Here is a 24,686-nt window from a genome sequence, read left to right as displayed (position 1 = left end):
GCCACAACGATGCTACCCGAAGGTTGCAGGAACAGCAACTCATATTCCGCTTGGGAACCCTGCAGCCCAATGGTATCAATGTGGACTTCACAAGCTTCAAAATCTCCCTTCCCCCTACCGCATCCCAAAACCAGCCCAGCTCGTCCCTGCCTCCCTAACCTGTCTTTCCTCCCACCTATCCCCTCCTCCGACCTCAAGCCGCACCCCCATTTTCTACCTACTAGCCTCATCCTGCCCCCTTGACCTGTCCGTCCTCCCTGGACTGACCTGTCTCCTCCCTACCTCCCCACCTCCCCACCTACACTCACCTTTACTGGCTCCATCCCCGCCTCTTTGACCTGTCTGTCTCCTCTGCACCTATCTTCTCCTCTATCCATCTTCTATCCGCCTCCCCCTCTCTCCCTATTTATTTCAGAACCCTCTTCCCCTCCCCCATTTCTGAAGAAGGGTCTCGGCCCGAAATGTTAGCCTTCCTGCTCCTCTGATGCTGCTTGGCCTGCTGTGTTCATCCAGCTCTACACCTTGTTATTTCATGTTCTGAAGAAGGGTCACTAGGCCCAGAACGTTAACTCTGCTTTCTCTCTACAGATGTTGTCAGTCCTGCTGAGTTTTCCCATCAATTTCTGATTTTTGCTCCTGATTTCCAGCATCCATTGTTCTGTTGGCGGTAAGAATTGTGCTGTGTAGAATATGGCGGTTATTCTTCCATGTGGTGTCTCCATGGCAAGTGATGTTTAACGCGGAGCTTCCACTCCCAGCTTTGGCGGAACGGCAGCTAGTGATTTCACATCAGAGAGAATGCTTAATATGTTAAGAATGGTGAAATCAAATTTACATTTTAAATTACATTCCATTTAAAATCTGTGGGGTTGAACGACCGACATTAGGGAAAAACAGTTTTTAAATGTTGCGGACACAGAGAAAGAAACTACTAGGAGCAAGGTAACTTGGAAACACGGAAAACAAGGATATGCGTGTGCCATTCAGCTGGAGGGATGGAAACTCCAATATCGGCTCGTGTTTTGTAGGAAGAACGTGGTTTAATTTTGAACTGGGTATCTGGGTTGAATGTAGGTGGTATTTAAGATGCCTTTCTGTAAAAGTGCTCAGCGCACCCACACACACACAACTGTGTTTGTGGTTTATTCCACCTCGTAATATTGCGTAGAAATCACCACCACAATATTCCTGACACACAGGCTTAAATGGACAATTATGCTTCCAAATTGCTAACCAGTAATAAATCAAAACCCAAAGAACTGCGGATGCTGTAAATCAGGAACAAAAACAAAGTTGCTGGAAAAGCTCAGCAGGTCTGGCAGCATCTATGAAGGAAGAAACAGAGTTAATGTTTCGGGTCCGGTGACCCTTCCTCAGAACAGTTCTGAGTTCTGAGGAAGGGTCACCGGACCCGAAACGTAAATTCAAACCCAGATCCCTCAAAGTAGTTCAAGACTTACCTTTGGTGAGGCATGTTTGGATCAATTATCTATGGAACTAGCTGAAGGTGAGCAGGGAGAGAATGCAACCATTTCCTTTCTAAAATGAAAAATGGGGGAGTATTTTACTATTTATACAGCCAGGAATTTCACAGAAGTGTAATGAAACAAATTTTGATGTCAAGCTACAGAAAGCATATGTGCGCAGATAAACAAAAGCTTTGTCAAAGAGGTAGTTTTTAAGAAACATCTTAAAAGGGGAAAGCGTGAAATGGAATTTCAGAGCTTATGACCTTGATAGAGTCACTGAGTCATACAGCATAGAAACAGACCCTTTGGTTAAGCTAGTCCACGCCGACCGTGTACCCAAATTAACCTAGTCCCACCTGCCTGCATTTGGCTCATATCCTTCCAAATCTTTCCTATTCATGAACTTATTCAAATGTCTTTTAAACCTTGTAACTGTGCCTGCATCCACCACTCCTCTGGCAGTTCATTCCACACATGAACCACTCTATGTGTAAAAGGTTGCCCCTCATGTCCTTTTTAAAATTTTTTCATTTCACCTTAAAAATATGCCCCCCCCCCCATTTTTGAACTCCCCCCATCATAGGGAAAATACCTTTGCTATTCACTTTACCTATGCCCCAAATTATTTTATAAAGCCTTTGAGTTTATGTTTATAAATCAAACTTATGGCATTTAAGGTGATTAGCAAAAGAACCAGAGGAGTCATGAGGAAACGCTTTTATACATGGCAAATTGTTGAAATCTGGAATGCGCTATCTGAAAGGAGTGGAAACATATTCAACAGTGATATTTAAAAGAATTTAGGTAATAATTAAATTTAAAAAGTACAGGACTTTGGGAAAGTCCAGGAGAGTGGGACTTATTGAATAGCTCAACCAAAAGATTGAAATGCCTTCCCTTATTCTGCATCATTCCATGGTTCTGTGTGACTCATGGACACTTGGACAAAGTATTACAGGACAAATTCCTCTATTCAGGAAAGGAACGGTCAGTGGAGAAAATCAAAAACATTTATTTATAGAAAAACACAGATTTTAAGTCTGAAAATTTTGTCCCAGTATCCTTTGTTCCTAATGCTTGCTGAATGTGGGATTTCATTACAGCCAGCCATTCTCCAGCAGTTTGCCCAACTAACATGCATCAGAGATGAGCTTTAATGCTCATGATTTAAAGAAAAATCATAACCCCAGGTGACCTTATCCACTCCCAATATCTATCAGCTGTGGTTAATGGATTTCAAATGGGAGCAAGTCCTCTTCGATCACTCTCCAACCAGTCAAAGGGGAACAGAGGCTAATTCCCCAGCTCCTACCGCTGAAACGGTTAAGAGCAAACCCAGAGCCTACACAGGTTTGTGTGGTTGGATTGTACATTGGACAATGCAATTACAAAAAAGATAATTGGGACAAGTATATTATCAGACTACAGGGCCAGTTTTCCTGATCTCTTGTCCTTGGAGGAAAACTCAGCTCCTCCAGGCTCAAAAAAGTCAGGAGATAAGTAATGGTGAATTAGATGAGGCAACTGTCTTGTATATGGAATGTAGACTGACGTAGCTGCCCGGGGATATTTATTAGAATATTAGAAGGATGACAATCAAAGCTTCAGCAACAATGCTGGCTTGAAAGTCTTAAACCTACTGCTGGTCCTATGGACTGGCCAAAAGCATTACCCTAATTACTCCTTTCCATTACCTCTTCAAAAAGCTCCAACAAGTTAGTTGAAAGATTCCCCTTTAGAAACTCATGCTGACTCTTCCTAATCAACATACCATTTTCCATGTGAGGACTAATTCTATCCTGAATAAATGTTTCAAAAGTTTTCCTACTAATTGTCAGGATTAGCTTTACAACATTTCTTGAGCAAAGCCATAATATTGGCAATTCTCCAGTCTTCTAGCACTCCCTCAGAGTCCAGGGAAGACTGAAATATTATGGCCAATGATATATATTAGAGATATTGGGTACTTTTCAATTATTCATGAGCTTGGGCAATGACCTAGTGTATTATCGCTGGACTATTAATCCAGAGACCCAGGTAATGTTCTGGGCACCTGGGTTTGAATCCTGCCAATGCAGCTGTGGAATTTGAATTCAATAAATATGTGGAATTAAGAGTCTAATGATGACCGTGAATCCATTGCTGATTATCAGGAAAACTCATCTGGTTCATTAATGTCCTTTTTAGGGAAGGAAACTACCATCCTTGCCTGGTCTGGCCTACAAGCGACTCCAGGCCCACAGCAATGTGGTAGACTTTGAACTGCCCTCTGGGCAGTTAGGGATGGGCAATAAATGCTGGCCTACCCAGTGATATCTTCATCCCATGAATGAATTTTAAAAAATTGACTTACCACATTGTTCAACATTATATGCATTTCCATGATTGGATAACATTTGCTAACCAATCCCGTTTGTGCTAGGAAATGGACTAGAAATGGATTTAAGGTTATCACAGTGTGGTTCACATACACATGCTAGAAGCTAGATATGTTCAAATGCAGGGCCCTGTACTATGCAGACAGAGAAAACGTGTCCACAATTTACACCTTTTCTCAAATTATACAAAAGTTTAGGTGACAACTGTTACCTGGCGCATTTTCTCTGGTAAACCTTAACTGATCAAAATCAACTTATGTAGTTGCAATTTAAATAAAAGCTTGGCAGTGAACTGATCCCTGGTTCATTCAGCATGGAATTGCTTTTACCAATTACCAATTAACCCTGACCCTATCGCAAGCTGGCTAATTACCACCACAATTGTCTACTTTCGATCATCAACAAAGAGATGGAAGGTGTTGTCAACAGCGTAATCAAGCAGCACTTGCTCAGCCATAACCTGCCCACTGATGCTCAATTTGAATTCTGCCAGGGCCATTCAGCTCTTGATCCAAACATGGATAGAAGAGCTGAACTTTGGAGTTCATTTAATCATTGATTAGCAGTCCCTCAGAGACGAGGATGACTTTCTTCTACTCTCGGTGAGTCCGTAGGTGGCTGTACAGACCAATGCGACTACCACAGGCTCTGTCATACTTGGGGCAGGTGGTGATCACAGGAAGGAGTAGGTGGGGCATTGGTGTGGCAGCACACTCCTTTTGCTGTTTTCGCCTGGTTTCTACTTTTTCCTGATGGCAAGTCTTGAGGTGCTCAATGCCTTCCCAGATGTTCCTCCTCCTCTTTGTATGGTCTTGGGCCAGTGATTCCCAGGTGTCTGTGGGAATGCCGTTCTTCACCAGTGAGACCTTGAGGGTATCACTGAAGCGTTTCCTCTGTCCACCTGAGGCTCACCTGCCATTTCAAAGCTGGGAATTGAGCACTTCCTCGGGAGTCTCGGGTCGATCATGCAGGTGGTGTGCCCAGCTCAATCAAGGGTAGCCAGTTCCTTGATGCTGGGGATGTTGGCCTGGTTGTGGACGCTGGTGTTGGTGCGTCTTTCTTCCCAGCAGATTCGCAGGATCTTACACAGGCAGTGTTGGTGATACTGCTCCAGTGCCTTGCAGTGTCTGCTTTGGGCAGTTCATGTCTCAGAGCCATACAGGAGAGCAGGAAGTACCACAGCTCTGTAACCATGAGTTTGGTGTCAGATCTGATATTGTTGTCCTCAAACACCTTTTTCCTCAGGAGGCCAAAGGCTTCAGAGGTAAGGTGAGAGTAGCTAGCCTTGACATCAAGGCAGTATTTAACTAAGTCTGGCTTTAAGTTGTGTGAGCAAAACGGAAATCAATGCGAATTGGGGCAAGGGTCCCCACTGGTTGTAGTCATATTGAGCACAAAGAAATATGGTTGTGATTGGTGCAGTTAATCAATCCAGTCCCAGGACATTGCTAAGAAGTTCCTTGGGGTGGTGTACTTGGGCAAACCATCATTAGCCATTTCACAGCAGATCTTTTTGTTATCATAAGAAATAGGGATGTTTGCTGATGCACTATTTTCATAGCACTGCATTTCTTTTTTTGGCACAACTGCTGCCCTGTTAAGGGGTCAGTGGTCCAAATAATTAATGATGTTAGGTGGTTATAACACTGGAACCTAAATGAATTAAGATATTGCTTGTGACATCTTTCTAATTGGATAACAGGGCTTTAATCGTAAGCCAGTGGTTTTAGTGAGTTTTACAGTTTTTGATCCACACTCAAGATATAGAAATGGATGATTAAGTTAAAGAGTCTGAGATTATGTGGTTGGTTAACTTATGAATACACCTGTACATGAGGCCTGTAGTTGTGGCTGATTGTTAAGGTGATAAATTTGAAGTTTATGGGGCTCTTATGGCGCAGTGAGAGAGTCTTTACCTGAAGAACTGGAGCACCTGAGTTGGGAGTAATATACTGGCATGGCTTGAGAATTGTTTATTGGAAATTAAACAGAGTAGAAATAAATGGATCATTTTCAGTTCAGGTACTACAAGGATCACTCCAGCTATTGACAAACTCAATATCAATGATTTAGACATGGGGAACAGATATAACATTTTCAAGTGTTTGGATGACATAGACCTAGGTGGTAATAAAAGTTGTGAAGAAGATACAAAGAGGCTTCATAGAATTTGCATAGGCTAATGACTGGGCAAGAACATGACAAATTGAATATAATGTGGATAAGTTTGAGATTGTCCACTCTGGTAGGAGGAATGGATGTGCAGAATGTTAAATAGTGAGAGATTGGACATCAGCAATTCCCAAAGGAACCTAGGTTTCCTTTCTTACAGGTCGCTCAAAACTACCATGTACCACCAGCAAGTAATTAGGAAGGCAAACGATATGTTGGCCTTTATCACAAGAGATTTGAGTACAGGAGTAAAAATATATAGAATTAATCTGGAATTAGCTTTATTGTCACATACTCAAATGAGCACAGTGAAAAGTTTACAAGTCATCACTTATGGCGTCATCTTAGGTACAAAGATACCTAGGTACACCTTCTTCAGTACTAATTCTTTAGAGGAAAAATGAGCAATATAAAGAAATAAAAAGTTCAGCATTACAGATCATAGAAATAAATTAGAAAAATAAATAAATAAAAAGTTCAGAACAACTATCCTACCAACTCAGTCCACACCAGCACCAAGCTTCTAGTCCATACTGGGACTTGACTCCAGACCGCATCAGGTTTCACCTTGAGGCTCCTGAGGCTGGGGGACTGCTCTGAAATCATCTTGAGATCAGAAGTCCATGCTGAGGCCACACCAGGCCGAAAGATCACCATGCCAAGCCACCAAAGGACCACAACACCAGGTCCACAGTGAAACCAGGAGTCTGAGCTGAGGCTGGGAGTTCAAGACATTGCCAAGAAGAAACAGAAAAAAAAAGGAAAGAAATGTATGGAGCACAACGAGCTCCAGCTAAGAGACCTACTCTGCTGCCAACTTGAAATGTGTTGCTTTAGTTGTATAGAACCTCGAGTACTGTATAAAAGCCAAAAGAACTGTGGAAGCTGTAAATCAGAAACAAAAACTGAACAATTCAGAAATTGCTGGAAAAGCTCAGCAGGTCTCTCCTTGAAGAGAAATCAAAGTTAACATTTCAGATTGAATAACCCTTCCTCAGAGTAACACCACTGGTCACAGATCTCTAGTTAGAAAAACACCTTTCCACTGCTATTCTCTGCCTCCTGTAACAAAGCCAGTTCTATATCCCATCTTACCAGCTCACCATGGAACCCATGTGACTTCACCTTTTGTATCAGCCTGCTATGTCAAAGGTCTTGTTAAAGTCCACATAGACAACCACCCTGCCCTAATCAATCAACTTTATCACCTTCTCATTCAAGTTTGGCAATTATCCACATTGTTGACTAGAGGCCAGTATTGTGAATACACCATAAAACGGTAAAGGCACAGCTGGTTCTACAACATATGTTGTCATGATTAGAGATGGAATATTATCAGCGTAGTGAATTTTCCAGCACCTTCAGCTGTTTCCCAGTGTGAATCAAATTAGCTGAAAACTGGGAGCTGTGCTACTGGGGACATCAGGAGGAGGACAAGGTGAAGCCTCTTCTTCCTACAATTAGTTATTCAATTTCAGGGACTACCATCTTTTAACCCTTTTTTATGCCTTATTCCATCTAAGCATCCTATGATCTGTATGTCCTTGTTTGCTATGATCTGCCTGCACTGCTCGCAAAACAAAAAACTTTTCACTGTACTTAGGTACATGTGACTACAATAAATCACATCAAAATCAAATCCCAAAAATAGCTGCATACATAAGTCTGTACTTTTCCTATGAAAAGTAAAGATCCCTTAAGCATAGGAAAAGCACAGACCCTTCTGAGGAAGGGTCACTTGACTCAAAATGTTAACTATTATTTCTGTCCATAGATGCTGCCAGACTTGCTGAGCTTTTCCAGCAATTTCTGCTAATTATTGTATGCAGTTTTGGTTCCCTTATTTTAGGAAGGATATACTGCTCATGGAGAGAATTCAGTAGGGGTTCCCCAATCTCATTCTTGGGAAGGCAGGCTTGTCCTCTGAGCAGAGATTTAATATACTGAGCTTGTGTTCTCCAATGTTTAGAAGAATGAAGGATGATCTCATTAAAGTATAAAGAAATGTTCAAGGATACATGCAGAAAGGGTATTTCTCCTGCCTCAGAATAAGGGCAAGCAATTTAAGACTGAACAGAGGAGGAACTTCTTTACTCAAAGTGTAGTGAATCTTTGGAACTCGCTACACCAGAGGGATGTGGAAACGCAGTCATTGAGTACAGACCAATAAATTTCTTTATAGTAATGACATCAGGGATATGGGGATAGCAGAGGAAAATGTTATTAAAGCAGATAGTCAGATAAGATCTAGAATGGTGGAGTACATTTGAGGGACTAAGTGACCTACCATTACTCCTATGTTCCTGTGTACTTTGAAAAAAGGACCTATGCTTTTCCTATGAAAAAGGGAAGATTTCCAAATGCAGCTAGTTTTGGGATTTTATTTTGATTTGATTTACTCTGTTCTTGTTATCCAGATGTTCCAGGGATGAGTGTAGGGATAGGGAAATGCGATCCACTGCAGACCTGTAAGCAAATTGCAGGGGATCGAGGGAGGCTAGACTTGATATGAACCATGACCAAGCTCTCAAAGCACTTCATGATTATGGAAGTCAGAGCCACTGGGCGATAGTCATTTTCTTTGGTACTGGGATGACGGTGGTGTTCTTGAAGCAAATGGGGACTTCAGATTGTAGCAAGGAAAGGTTGAAGATGTCAGTCAATATCTCCGCCAGATGTCCACACAGGATTTAAGTGCACAGCCAGGGACTCCATCTGGGCCCGTTGCTTTCCTTGTGTTTACTCTCAGGAAGACTGATCTGACGTCAGCAGCGGTTACAGAGGGAACAGGTGTGCCTGGTGTTGTCAGGGCAGGTGTCAACATGCCACCGACATTCTGTTCGAACTGAGCATGGAATGCATTAAGTGCATCAGGGAGGGATGTGTTTTTGTCCGCTATTTTGTTTGGCTTCATTTTGTATCCTGTTGTGTTGTGTAGGCATTGCCACAGGCGGCGAGTGTCTGTGTGATTAGTTTAGGCCTCTAACTTGGTCTGGTACAGCCTCTTGGCATCTCTAATGGTTTTGCAAAGGTCATATCTGGATTTCCTGTATAGGTCTGGATTGTCTCATTGAATGCCACATGTCTGGTTTTTCATAGGCAGTGGATTTCCCATTCATCCGAGGTTTCCAATTGGGGAACGCACAGATTGACTTCTTTGGCAAGCAATCCTCTATGCACTTGCCTATGAAGTCCGTGATGGTGGTGGCGTACTCGTATAGGTTGTCTGCTGAATTCCTGAATATGGTCCAGTCAACCAATTTCAAGCAGTGCCGGAAAAGCTCTTCAGCTGCCTCAAATCAGCATTGTACTACTTTCTGTGAAGGTTCCTCTCGTTTCAACTTCTGCTTGTAAGCTGGGAGGAGGAACGCAGCATTGTGATCTGATTTTCCGAAGTGCGAATGGGTTATAGAGTGGTAGGCGTCTGTGATGGTTGTGTAGCAGTGGTCAATTAACTGCTCAGTTTGGGTTTAACCAGGAGCACTCAGCTCCATAACAGCAGTATCTGACTTACTGTGGCATCAAAGAACTCCAGCAAAGCTGAAATCACGGGCATCGGACTTCATTATGGAATCACAGCTAGCACACAAGAGGATGTTGTGACTGGGGGAGGCCATTCATCTCAGGACATAGTGTCATAGGTGCAACCACCTTCAGCTGCTTCATCAATGCCCTGTCCCCTGTCCCCCATCATACAAATGGGGATGTTTGATAAAGATTGCTATGTTCAGTGCCTTTCACAACCTCTCGATACAGAAGCAGGCCATGTTGTACATAACAAGACCTGAACACCTTAGTCTTGGGCTGATATGTGACAAGTAGCATACATGCCACAGAAGAGCCTAACAATTTTTAACAAGAGAGAATTTAACTATCTCTTCTTGACACCGGCATTACTGCCACTGAACCCATTCCCAGCATCAACATTCTGAGGAGTACCATTGATCAGAAGCTCAACTGCACTAACCATATAAATTCTGTGGCTATAATAAAACAAAGAATTGCAGATGCTGGAAGTCTGAAACAAAATAAGAAATTGCCGGAGAAACTCTGGCAGTTCTGGCAGAATCTGAGGAGAAAAGATCTGCAGAAGGGTCATGACAGCCAAAATGTTAACTGTGTTTTTCTCTCCATTTCTGCTGCCAGACCTCCTAAGTTTCTCCGGCAATTTCTGTTTATTTTCTGCGTCTACATGCGCAAATCAGGGCTGGCTATTCTGCAGAAAGTAGCTCACCATCTGATTCTGCAAAGCCTGTCTACCCTCTATGTGGCACAAGTCACAAGTATGATAGAATGCTCTCCACTTGGCTGATTGCAGATCAAATAACAGTTCAATGACACACGCACAAAGTTTGACACCATCCAGGTCAAAGCATCTCCCTTGATTGACACTGCATCCACTGCTTAAACATTTACTCCCTCCACTACTGGTACACAATTGCAGGAACAAGTTCCATTTACAAATGACATGACAACAACTCACCAAGCTTCCTTTGATAGAACTTACCAAACCCACAGCCTCTCCCAATATTCCTAGAAGCAGTTGCCTTCAAAGCCAGAGATACATATATTGCAGTCAATTCATACCTTGATCTCTTGTGATGGGTCAAGAAGACAGCTCACTACCACTTGTCAAAGGCAATTAACAATGTCCAATAAATACTGGTGAAATATGTGGTGAGCTGCCTTCTTGAACCGCGGCAGTCCATGTGCAATAAGTTGACCTACAATGCTGTTAGAAAGGGAATTCCAGGACTTTGACTCTGTGACTGTGAAGGACACGCAATATGTTTCCAAGTCAGGGTGGTGAGTGGCTTGGAGGGGAACTCGCAGGTGGTGATATTCCCATGTATGTGCTGCTCTTCTCCTTCTAGATAGAAGTGATTTATAGGTTTGGAGGTTATGTCTAAGAATCTTTGAATCCCTGCAGTACACCATGTAGATAGTACTCACTGCTGCTACTGATCATCAGTTAGTGGAAGGAGTGGATGCTTACAGATTCTTAAACATTTATTAATGGGATGAGGGCATCGCTGGCTCGGCAGCATTTATTGCCCATCCCTAATTGCCCAGAGGGCAGTTCAGAGTCAGCCACATTGCTGTGCGTCAGGAGTCACATGTAGGCCAGACCAGGTAAGGATGGCAGTTTCCTTCCCTAAAGGACATTAGTGAATCAGATGGGTTTTTCCCACAATCGGCAATGGATTCATGGTCATCGTTAAGATTCTTTATTCCAGATATTTTTATTGAATTCAAATTCCACCATCTGCCACGGTGGGATTCGAACCCAGGTCTCCAGAACATTACCTGGGTCTCTGGATTAACAGTCCAGTGATATAACCACTAGTATGGGGTGCCAATCAAGTAGGCTGCTTTATCCTGGATGTTGTCGAGCTTACTGAGTGTTGTTGGAGCTGCACACATCCAGGCAAGTGGGGTGTATTCAATCATACTCCTGACTTGTGCTTGTAGATGGTAGACAGTCTTTGGAGAGTCAGGTGGTGAGTTACTTGCTGCAGGATTCCTAGCCTTTGACCTGCTCTTGAGGCTGCTGTACTTATTAAGTTTCTTGCCAATGGTAACCCCAGGATTTTGGCAGTGGGAGATTGTGTTGATAATGCCATTGAATGTGAAAGGGCAGTAGTTAGATCGTCTCTTATTGAAGATGGTCTTTGCTTGGCATATTTGCAGCACAAGTGTTACTTACCACTTGTCAGCCTGAGCCTGGATATTCTCCAGATTCAGTTGCATTTAAACATGGACTGCTTCAGTATCTGAGGAGGCATGAATGGTGCTGAACATTGTGAAATCATCGGCGAACATCCCCACTTCTGACCTTATGATGGAGGGAAGGTCATTGATGAAACAGCTGAAGATAGTTGAGCATAATTGTTGCTCTAATTCAGACTATGTCTTCAGTTCCGAGATTCACTAACAAGCAAAACAATATCAATCCACCTTATCTGCTCCCCTCAATATTTTTCAAACTTCAATCAAACCACCCTTAACCTTCTAATTCCAGGAAATAAAATTCCCAGATCATACAAGTCCTCCTGATCATTTAATTCTGAGAGTCTGTATATCATTCTGGTAACAAGCCTACTTAGCTACCATACCCTTGCTTAGATACGGCACCAAAGATGTGCTCACTATGCCAGAACTTTTTCTAAAATTCATTCATGGGACGTGGACATCACTGGCTGGACTAGGATTTATTGCCAAGAGAACAGTTAAGAGTCAACCATGTTGCTGTGCGTCTGGAGTCACATGTAGGCCAGACCAGGTAAGGATGGCAGTTTCCTTCTCTAAGGGACATTAGTGAAGCAGCTGGGATTTTCATGACCATCAGCAATGGTTTCATGGTCAACAATAGATTCTTAATTCCAGACTTCTTATTAATTTCAAATTCCACTATCTGCCTTGGTAGAATTTGAACCCAGATCCCCAGAACATTACCAGGGGCCACTGGATTACTAGTCTAGCAATAATACCACTAGGCCATTGCCTACCCTAGTTGTTCTAACCAAGGCACTGTGCAGCTGACGCATTGGGCTGGAGATTATGTGCCCCGAGATTATGCGTGTTGGGCGGACGGCCCACAATCCTCTCATCCACCCCAATCAGATTAGCCGCCAGCTCCAGAGGATGACATCTCCTTCCAGTGAGAGCCGGAAGTCCTACTAGGACTTGTTGAGCCTGTTCACAGTGCTTTGTGGCTGACGGATGAGCTGGCAATGATTTTTCTTCTGGGGAGGTAGGGAACAAGCTGTTCTCAAACCCCTCCCCAAATAATTTCTATTCCATGATTTTACCCCTTTGCACTGTACTCGTACAGAAATAAAGGTCAGTATTCCATTTGCTTTTCTTCATTTTCTACCCATGGCATTTTCATGCTCTATGCACCTGGACATCTGTGACTTATTGGCCCACCATTGTTTCTGAGCTTTACATTATTTAGAGCATATCCTGTTCTGTCCTTTTTAAGTCCAAGCAAATGACCTCACATTGGCTACAGTGAAATCCATTTTCCAGCTTGTCCATTCATTTAGTTTAACTTAGTTACTTCGTAAAATTAAATTTTCACTTACACTGCCTAAAATGCTTTTTTTTTCATCAACACATGAGAGTCTGGAACTTTCTATTCCATTACCCGAACCTTTTCTAAGTATGATGAATAACTGAGGCTACAAAGCAGATCTTAGTGCTACAAAACCAATCACATCCCGTGAATTCTTCGTATTCTTGTCTCCTGCTGCTCACCAAATTTCTAAAACAAATCAATAATTTGCCAACAATTCCTTGAATGTCAAATATCGTAGACATTCTTCTAACCCTTACTTTAGCCACCTTGTCAAAAAATTCCATCAGGTTTGTCAGGCATGATCTGTTTACAAATAGTTGCTGAGTGTTTGATCATTTGAAAGTTTTCAAAGTGTATTGTTATGCTTTCTTCAATTAAAGACTTCAATTTCCTAAAAACATACATTAAGCTAACTGGTCTATAATTCCCTGGTTTTCTCTTTCCTCCTTCTTAAATAATAAAGTGACATGTGGAATTTTCCAAAATAAGTTTCCAAATGAAGTCAGATTTGGAAGGTTATAGTAAAGCTGTTTGCAATGTTTTTCCTATAAAATTCTAGGATCCATCAGTTCCTGGGGAGGTGATATCATGGTGAAAGGTGAGAGCTGCCTCCTTCTTAAGTGCCATTTTTTCCTTTATTATTGATATTTTGCTTATGCTAATTTTGGAGAGTCATTAACTCTGATTCAATATTAGTTTTCTTGGGATGTTTTGTATATTGTCCTCATTGTCCAATTCTCATCTATCATCAGTGATGGAAAGTAATCGTTCAGCATGTAATACCTCAGGAAGCCCAATGGGAGAGGAGCACTGTTTATTATTGAACACAAAAATACAGCCATTACAAGTAGCAAACATAAGGGTTATCACACAGCATGTCTGTTATTTTCTTGTTTTCATTAATAACATCATGTTTATCAGTTTTCAAGTAGCCCACACGCTCTTTATCAACTTCTTTATTCTAACATAATTCTGAAAATGATTTGTGTTGATTTTGATATCACTTGTAAGTATCTTTCTTTATTTCCTTTTTATGTTATTATGTTCATTGTACCTTTTCCCATTATCGGGATGTGTACTGTTTTTATGTTTTTTCATGCATTTTCTTTTTCAGTTTCACATTGCCTTCACTTCATCCCTAATCCTAACCCATATCCGACTTTTTTGACAAATACAGAGCTTGCCCCAAGGAATTAACTAGTTCTGTGTCATATCAAAATACCTCCCACTGTCCTTCTGTCATGTTGCCCATTAACGAACTTGCCCAGTTTACTACAAACAAATTTTGTCTTATTCTGTTGAAGTCAGCCTGACTGCAGTGCAGAATGTTTCATGTTTCTACTTTTCAAACCCCATTTGAAATATAATTATCTTTTGATCACTATTGAATCATGCACAATTGGGCTGTTTAATTACATGTGGCTCATATTCATTACTCAGTAACAGACAGTGGTAGTGAGAAGGGACTGAGGGGAATTCTAGGAGAAGTTGGATCGCTCATCAAAGCTGAGAAGGAGATTACAAAAGTCTGGGTGCTTAACAGGAAGAAGAGTTTTATTTTGAAAAGGCAGGGACCAGGTAAGAAATTAAGCTATTCCTTTTTACCAGCAGAATATAAAAGTGAGGTAAGCTCTAGCAGGAGCAGCCATTCTGGAGAGTAGCCTGTGAGGTCAAAATGCGGGCTTTGCTGAGTGTCGGTCTTCAGTGAGGAGGGGGAGCAGCAAGGTAAGGTTTTTCCTTTACTTTTAACCAAACAGTTACTAGAGTGGTAGTAATGGCAGTTAGTGCAGTGGTATGCCCCTCCTTTTGAAGTGTGGGAGTTCAGAAAGAAGTCAAATGTCCTTGACAACGATGTCTGCAGCTCCTCTCATATGCAGGGGACAATTTCAAGTTTTGTGAATGACCCAAAACTTGGAAGAACTATAAACTGTGAGGAGGGCAGTGTAGAACTTCAAAGAGGACATTGACAAGTTGGTGAATTGGGCAAATAGGTGGCAGATGAAGATCAGAGCTGAGAAGTGTGAAGTGATGCACTTTGGTACAAAGAACATGGAGGGATGGTATAAAAGGATACTATTCCAATGGGTGCAGTTGCAGAGGAACCAGTGTGTATGTGTGCATAAGTCATTAATGATAGTGGGATAAGTAAACAGAGCAGTTAATAAAGCATACAGTATTCTAGGTTTCATGAATAGAAGCATAGAATACAACAGCAGGGAGGTTATGATGAAGTTATATACAACACTGGTTAGACCTTAGACATAACAAGTACTGCAGATGCTGGAGCCAGAGTTGATACAGTGTGGAGCTGAAGGAACACAGCAGGTCAGGCAGCATCAGAGGAGCAGGAAAGTCGACGTTTCAAGTTTGGACCCTTCAACAGGACTCAGCTGGAGTATCATGTGTGGCTACTGGAAGGATGTGAATATACTGGATATATCACATATGAGATTTGTAGGAATGGTTCCAGGAATGAGACACTTTCATTATGAGGAAACATTAGAGACATTGGAACTATTTCTCTTGGACAGGAGAAGATTAAGAGGAGATTTGATAGAAGATTTGAAAAATCATGAAGGTTCTGGACAAAATGGATAGGGAGAAACTATTTTCACTCATAACCGAGACCACCCATTTGAAGGTGGTTAGCAAAAGAAGCAAATGCAAGGTGAAAAAACCTTTTTCATACAGTAAGTAGTTAGGGTTTAGAATGCATTGCCTAGAAACATGGTCATTTCAGGTTCATTTGAGGCATTCAAGAGGGCATTCGTTGATTATTTAAATAGAATCAACATGCAGGGTCTCAAGGAAAAGGCCCCCATCTCTCACCTACTAGCCTCATCCCGCCCCCTTGACCTGTCCGTCCTCCCTGGACGGACCTATCTCTTCCCTAACTCCCCACCTACACTCACCTTTACTGGCTCCGTCCCCGCCTCTTTGATCTGTCTGTCTCCTCTCCACCTATCTTCTCCTCTATCCATCTTCTATCTGCCTCCCCCTCTCTCCTTATTTATTTCAGAATCCCCTTCCCCTCCCCCATTTCTGAAGAAGGGTCTAGGCCCGAAACGTCAGCTTTCCTGCTCCTCTGATGCTGCTTGGCCTGCTGTGTTCATCTACTTCTACACCTTGTTATCTAGATTCTCCAGCATCTGCAGTTCCTACTATCCCTGAAAATAGGCAACAGGTTTAGATAGAGGATCTGGATCAGCGCAGGCTTGGAGGGCCGAAGGGCCTGTTCCTGTGCTGTAATTTTCTTTGTTCTTTGATCTGTTGAGTTGGTCCAGCAACATCTGGTTTTATTTGAGGTAAAAGCAGACTGTTGAGTTAAAGGATTAATAAATTGGAGGCTGACAAGAAAGTGATCAAGAAGAGATGAGGTCAATGATGGTCCCAGATTTGATGTGATTTTTGGTGATAGTAATATGGCCCAGTGAGACATAAGAGACAGGGTCAAGTGAATGGCTTTCAATTTCTGCGAGGTAGAGATCAGTATGCTTGGCAATAACAGTGACATTGTCATCAAATATGCTGATAAAAATCGTAGAGTTAGACCTCAGGGAGCTGGCAGAAAATAAGCTTTGAGACCATTGAAAATGAGATGGTTGATGTCATACCAGCTGTTCTCAAATAAAAGATTTTGAGAATAGTAAGTGATCAGAAGGAGATGTCTAGATGGAGGGAAAGTACTGGAATTGGGCGAAAGAGTTTGCTGAGTGAAGGAAGGAGTCCTAGATAAGGAAGTAAACTTGCAGAAGGCAACAGCAGAATGTTCAGCATTGTTCATAGCTTCCATGAGATTTTGCCTGATGGGATGAAGTTGAGGTCTACGCTAAAGACAAATTGTTTCGAATCAGAGAGGGGACAGTCAAAAGGTTTTAAAAACAGATGACAGGGGTTAAGATTCAAAGAAGGGATGGGTCAGAGGGAAGTGAAGGAGAAGGTATTCAGAGGATTGTTGACCCTGATGAGTTGCTCCAGCTTGTAATCCTTTATACCTTCAAAAAGTCTTAAAACTTGGAATGAAGTAAAGAATGAAATAAAACTATGAACTAGGACACCTTTGAGATAGTGAATTGATCCTGCTGAAGACAGTATGCATATCGTCATAGCACTTACTGATGATGTGGATTTAGGGTGCAGTTAGATAATGGTTCAAGGGATACTGATGTATCTATGTCATGGATGGAACTAAAATAAAAAGAGCATAAGTAAAATAAGACACAGGCAAAAGAGCTGAACTGAAGAAGGGAGGTGAACAAAGGTGACGCCCTCTGACATCGAGGCTACATTTGACTGAGTGTGGCACCAAGGAGCCTGAAACAAACTGGAATTAATTGGTAGACTCTACTCTAACTGAAGTCACATTTGGCACAAAGAAGATGGTATCTTCTTAATATTCAAGACTGGGCCTTTGGCAGACCATAGAATTTGTCATGCTATGGAAGACCACCTGTCAGGGTCAGTGTGGGAGTTGTTAAACTTAAGTAATGCTGTGCAACATATAATGAAATGTAAAACAGTTATTTTAGAGAGCATAGGCAATCACATAACCAGTCAGTACAATTCTGGACAACCAGAAAGATTAAAGGCTCTTCAAAAAACTGGAATACTTGCAGATGTACCTGCAGAACCTGCCAGACTGGAGGTTGGTGGGCCAAAAAGGTCCAGATTATGGAGATGCAACCTGTAATTGTTGGAGGTCAATTGTTTTAACCACAAGATACAACTGCAGAAATTTTCTCAGGGCAATGCCTTAGGTCCATCCATTTCTTCAAGTGCTACATCAATGACTTTGCATCCACCATAGGTCAGAGCTGGGATGTTTGCCAATGATTACACAAGGTTCAGCACTATTTGTCACCACTCGGATACTGAAGGAGTCCATGTCAAAATGCAGCACACCCTGGACTAATTGAGGCTTGAGCTAATGACGGCAAGTAAAATTCACGCTACACACATATCCAGCAATGACCATCTTCAACAAGAGAGGAAAGTATTTAGAACATAGAACATAGAACAGTACAGCACAGTACAGGCCCTTCGGCCCACGATGTTGTGCCGAACTTTTACCCTAATCCTAAGGTCTATTTAACCTCCACCCCTGCCTTTATACTATCATCCATATGCCTATCTAATAGCCGCTTAAATGCCCCTAATGAGGCCGACTCCACTACCCTCTCCGGCAATGCATTCCACATCCCGACCACTCTCTGAGTAAAGAGCCTACCTCTGACGTCTCCCCTATATCTACCTCCACTCACTTTAAAACTATGCCCCCTCGTAATAGCTACCTCCACCCTAGGAAAAAGTCTCTGGCTGTCCACTGTATCTATACCTCTGATCATTTTGTACACCTCTATCAAGTCACCTCTCATCCTTCATCATTCTAAAGAGAAAAGCCCTAGCTCTCTCAACCTTTCCTCGTAAGACCTCCCCTCCATTCCAGGCAACATCCTGGTAAATCTCTTCTGCACCTTTTCCAACGCTTCCACATCTTTCCTGTAATGAGGTGACCAGAACTGGACACAATACTCCAGATGTAGCCAAACCGGGCTTTTGTATAGCTGGAGCATAAATTCACGGCTCTTGAACTCAATCCCTCTATTCATTAAAGCTAACACACCATATGCCTTCTTAACAACTCTATCCACCTGGGTGGCAGCTTTCAGGGAAGTGTGGACATGAACCCCAAGATCCCTCTGCTCCTCCACACTGCCAAGAATCTTTCCGTTAACCTTGTATTCTGCTTTCACGTTTGTCTTTCCAGAATGAATCACCTCTCACTTTTCAGGATTAAACTCCATCTGCCACTTCTCAGCCCAGCTCTGCATCCTATCAGTGTCCCTTTGTGACCTAGAACAGCCCTCCGCACTATCCACAACTCGACCCACCTGCGTATCGTCCGCGAACTTGCTTATCCACCCTTCCACTCCTTCATCCAAATCATTTACAAAAATCACAAATAGAAGAGGACCCAGAACAGATCCTTGTGGTACACCACTCGTAACTGAGCACCATGTTGAATATTTTCCGTCCACTACCACCCTTTGTCTTCTAAGGGTCATCCAATTCTGAATCCAATCTGCCACATTTCCCCCTATCCCATGCCTCCTTACCTTCTGCATGAGCCTACCATGGGGAACCTTTATCAAACGCCTTACTTAAATCCATGTATACCACATCCACTGCTCTACCTTCATCCACGTGTTTGGTCACCTCTTCAAAGAATTCAATAAGGTTTGTGAGGCATGATCTACCCCTCACAAATCCATGCTGACTATCACGAATCAAACTGTGCCTTTCCAAGTGATCATAAATCCTATCTCTCAGAGCCCTTTCCAATAATTTTCCCACCACTGACGTAAGACTAACTGGCCTGTAATTTCCGGGGTTATCCCTATTCCCTTTTTTGAACAAGGGAATGATGTTTGCCTCTCTCCAATTTTCCGGCACTATACCCGTGAACAGTGAGGATGAAAAGATCATCGCCAAAGGCCTTGCGATCTCTTCCCTCACTTCCAATAGAATCCTTGGATAAATCCCATCAGGCCCGGGGGATTTATCTATCTTCGAGTTCCTCAAAATTCCTAGTACATCTTCCTTACTAACATCGACCTTCTCTAGCCTACCAGCCTGTTTCACACTGTCCTCCTCTACAACTAGGTCCCTCTCAGTTGTGAATACTGAAGAAAAGTATTTATTAAGGACCTCTCCTATCTCTTTAGGCTCCGTGCACAAATTCCCTTTACAATCCTCGATTGGCCCTACCCTTTCTCTGGTCAGTCTCTTATTCCTCATATATGTGTGAAAAGCCTTGGAGTTTTCCTTGATCCTATCTGCCAAAGTTTTCTCATGCCCCCTTCTAGCTCTCCTCAGCCCTTTCTTCAGCTCCTTCCCGGATAACTTGTATCCTTCTAGAGCCTTTTCCGTTCCTTGTTTCTTAAACCTTATATAGGCATCCTTCTTCCTCTTAACCAGTCGTTCGACCTCTCTTGAGAACCAAGGCTCCCTCACTCGACCGCATCTTCCCTGCCTGCTCGGGACAAACATATCGAGCACACGCAGTATGCAATCCTTAAACAATCTTCACATTTCAATAGTGCTCTTCCCCGACAGCATCTGTTCCCATTTTATGTTACCCAGTTCTTGCTTAACAGAATTATAATTACCCTTCCCCCAATTATAAACCTTACCCTGCTGTATGTACCTATCCTTTTCCATGACTATTGTAAAAGTAACAGAGTTATGATCACTACCATCAAAATGCTCTCCTACCAACAGGTCTAACACTTGGCCCGGTTCATTGCCAAGCACCAAATCCAAAGTGGCCTCTCCTCGTGTTTGTCTATCTACGTACGGTGTCAGGAATCCTTCCTGAACACACTGAACAAAATCCGCTCCATCTAAATTAATGCAACTAAGAAATTTCCAATCAATATTTGGAAAGTTGAAGTCACCCATGACTACAACCCTGTGACTTCTGCACCTTTCTAGTATCTGCCTCCCAATCCGCTCCTCCACTTCTCTGCAATTATTATGGGGTCTGCAAAAAACCCCCAAAAAAGTGACTGCTCCTTTCTTGTTCCTGACCTCAACCCAAACTGACTCTGGAGACATATCATTCTCGAACTGCTTTTCAGTAGCTGCTATACTAGCCCTGACTAGCAATGCCACTCCCCCGCCTCTTTTTCCACCCTCCCTATTTCTTTTAAAGCATCTAAATCCCGGAACTTCCAACAACCATTCCTGTCCCTGAGTTACCCAAGTTTCTGTAATGGCCACAACATCATAGTTCCAAGTACTGACCCATGCTCTAAGCTTATCCGCCTTATTTCTGATACTTCTAGCATTGAAGTATACACAGCAGAGACCATCTCTGTGTCCACAATTACGCTCCATCGACCGCATTTCTTTATTAACAACCTCACTCCCTGTTGTGTCTGTTGGAAGGCTGAATACCTCGTCCTCTAAATTACAAATCCAGTTCCCCACCCCCTGCCAATCTAGTTTAAACCATCCCGTATAGCTCGAGCAAACCTCCCTCCCAGGATATTTGTGCCCTTCCGGTTTAGGTTCAACCCATCCTTACTGTACAGGTCCCACCTTCCCCAGAATGTGCTCCAATTATCCACATAATGGAAGCCCTCCCTCCTACACCAGCCCTGTAGCCACGTGTTTAGCTGCACTCTCTCCCTATTTCTTACCTCGTTATCATGTGCTACTGGTAGTAATCCAGAGATAACTACCCTGTTTGTCCTGGACTTCAGCTTCCAACCTAACTCCCTGTACCCATTTTTCACATTCTCAGTCCTTCTTTTACTATGTCATTGGTACCGATGTGTACCATGACTGCTGGTTGCTCACCCTCCCCCTTAAGAATCTAGAAGACACGATCCGAGACATCATGGACCCTGGCACCCGGGAGGCAACATACCATCCATTCATCTCGTTCACGTCTACAGAACCGCCTGTCTGTGCCTCTTACTATTGAATCCCCCACTACAATTGCTCTCCTATTCTCCCCCCTTCCCTTCTGTGCCACAAAGCCAGGCTCAGTGCCAGAGACCTGTCCGCTATGGCCTTCCCCTGGTAGGTCATTCCCCCCAACAGTATCCAAAATGGTATACTTATTATTGAGGGGAGCGGCCACAGGGGATCCCTGCACTGTCTGCCTATTTCCTTTCCCCTTCCTGACAGTCACCCAGCTACCTTTTTCCTGTATCTTGGGTGTGACCACCACCTTATAACTCCTCTCCATCACCCCCTCAGCCTCCCGAATGATCTGGAGTTCATCCAGCTCCAGCTCCCTAACGTGGTTTGTGAGGAGCTAGAGTTGGGTGCACTTCTTGCAGGTGAAGTCAGAGGGGACTCCAGCAGTGACCCTTACCTCCCACATCCTGCAAAAGGAGCATGCAACTGCCCTAGCTTCCATTCCCTCTACTCTAGATTTCCAGAAGAGATTTACTAGGATAGTTGGAATTCAATGGTACAATCAACAACTGATAAATGAACTGCATTCATTGGGTCACTAAATCTATGTAATAATGCTGTAGCAGTTGCACATGCAATGCAGCTGTGGGAATTTGGCATAAAAACCACAAATATTTCACCTGGTAGACACAAGCAGACGAACAGTGGCAGGACTACCAGTAGGCATGACTCTCACAAGAGATCACTTAGGCACTTATGATGGCAGAAGAGACCAAGAATGCTCTTCTTGACTGAATCAGTCCAGAATGTGCTACCATCGTACCTGGATAGGTTTGATTCCAGGGAAAGTTTCAAAGCCAATGCTGTATCATATTACCGAAGATGCAACTCCGTCAATTGACCGTCCCTGAAAGGGCAATGTTCACATACGAGGAAAGCTTAAGCTTGAGCTGGATTACATGGAATACAATGGCATCATCTGCCCTGTGGACTACCATACAGGCAGGTGTAGTTCAATTACATGTATGCTAAAGAAATAAGCAATCATTAGTCAGTGCACTTGGCCAAGAATTTCAGGAAATCACTACACATTCAGAGCCCCATTTGGAAGATATTGTTCCCAACACTCACTTTATGTTTATCTGCCAGTCAAAATCTGTTCCACAACATATGGACAGGAGTACAGAAAACGTGCCTGAATGCATATACACTGCTGGTGATATTGCTGTCATGGGCAAAGTCAAAGAAGGGCATAATCAGAATGTTCAGTCACCACAAAGGATTCACTTCTAAAAACAAGACGTGCCAGGTGAATGCAAATCCAAATAATTTTTTTTGGCTCTATATCTGTCCAAACCCTGTCCAAGTCAAAGATGTAAAACAAATGCCTACATCACAAGTCAAAGCAGATCTACAGAGATGCCTTGAATTCTTCAACTTCTTGACATTATGTATTTTCCACAAAGTAACATCGTTCAGAGAGCTCCTAAAGAAAGATATGTACCTGCAAATTGCAGTAGAAACCAATCATAAACCATTGGAAATGACTTGTGACAAACCACTGTACTAAATAAACCACTATACCAAATGAACCACCTAGACGACTTCTGGTACAATGCATTTGGAGCAAGGATTTGGTGTCGACTACAAACCTGGTACCAAAATGGTCACCTCAAATGCACTGAGCAGATTGCCAAATTTGATTAAAGATACAGACGTCCACTGGAAATACAAGTTGACAAACATGGACACCGAGGTTGAAGACATGCTTAAATTTGATCCACTGTATTTTGGTCAGCATAAACATGACCATCTTCAACTGGAAACAGCTAATGATCCACAACAGAAGTCACTGTGGAAAATTATAATTGAAGGTGGCCTGACGTTTAAAAAAAGTACCAGATACACGCGGGTGCTTTTAGCCTTACAGAGATGAGTTCAATATCTCAAGTGCATCTTTGGTATCTTCAAATGAAAACAATTGCTTGTGCTGAAGCTATCCAACATGATGTACTGTCACAACTACACCAACATGACAAATAAGATGACTAGCCCGTATTACATTTGTTGGTCAAGGCTAAACAGTGACTGCCAAAAGTCCAGTGAGTTTTCCAGAGCTACCACAGCAACAGAAAACCCTCTACACCTACGTGAGATTCTACTGATTTATTTACAGTGAACGGAGATGATACCATCTTAGTCACTGATTATTTCTTGAAATTTCCAATTGTCAGACAGGTAAAGAACGCTTAAAACATGACAGTGAGATACATATTGAGTAGCAAATTCAGTCTGTTTAGTGCATCTCAGGAAATCATTTCTAACAATGGGAACTAGTATTCAGGCAAATCTTTTAAAGGATATATGCTTTAAATGGGACATGAACCATGTGACATACTCACCACACTTCCCCAAATCAAGCAGCCTCGCCAAGCAAATGGTTAACATCTTCGAATCACTTATCCTGAAATGTAAGACAGAACAGGTCTTTCCTGTTGCCATGTTAAACTTCAGAGCCACACCTCTGGATATGGATGACCAACACCAGCAAGAATCATGGTCAGAAGGCAACTGAACACGATCTTGTCAAGCCACCGATATTCAAATTTTCTATGATGCAGAATGTGCTTCTTGACAAAAAGGCAGGATGAAGATAGTATACAACTAATCTTTCAAATCCTATTCAAATAAGCCTGAGGTATTGTCTCAGTGAAAGCCCCATTATCGACTACTATCAGTATTTGATGGCTTATTCAAGCAGTTCTGAAACAGCTTGATCTATGAAGTTTAACTACATTCTTTGAAAAGTTTGAACTCAGGAGATCCTGTGTTGTCTAGTGCATTGTGGGGAATTTGGAATCCATCCATCTGCTTTCAGCACTGTACTTGAATAGGGGCCACGTTTTTTGTTGTTTGAATGTAGGAATATGTTTTCTTAGTACAGTGCAGGGCTGACTCCTTTCAAATTTGAAATAGCCTTTGGCATGAATGAGCTAGATACCAACACAGAGCTGGCCAGCTTTTAAGGTGCTCATGGCTTGCAAAATAATCTTTTTTCTGTAAAAACTGAAAGAACTGTGGATGCTGTAAATCGGGAACAAAAACAAAGTTGCTGGAAAAGCCCAGCAGGTTTGGCAGCATCTGTGAAGGAAAAAA

The 24,686-nt window shown here is 42.6% G+C and overlaps 1 protein-coding gene across 1 annotated transcript in view; it reads left to right on the top strand.

Moving 5' to 3' along the window:
* Positions 1 to 13,664: 13,664 nt before the first annotated feature.
* Positions 13,665 to 24,686, top strand: part of asip1 (agouti signaling protein 1) — a 29,647-nt gene continuing 18,625 nt past the window's right edge. The window contains exon 1 of the mRNA XM_048608233.1: positions 13,665 to 13,698. Within this exon, the coding sequence (XP_048464190.1) occupies positions 13,689 to 13,698 (10 nt within the window). The 5' untranslated portion in view covers positions 13,665 to 13,688. The remainder of the gene's footprint in view (positions 13,699 to 24,686) is intronic.

Source organism: Rhincodon typus, chromosome 19, assembly GCF_021869965.1.
Source record: "Rhincodon typus isolate 14 chromosome 19, sRhiTyp1.1, whole genome shotgun sequence".
NCBI lineage: Eukaryota > Metazoa > Chordata > Chondrichthyes > Orectolobiformes > Rhincodontidae > Rhincodon > Rhincodon typus.
The sequence above is the reverse complement of the archived record's forward strand: the minus strand, read 5'-3'. Positions and strand labels throughout refer to the sequence as shown.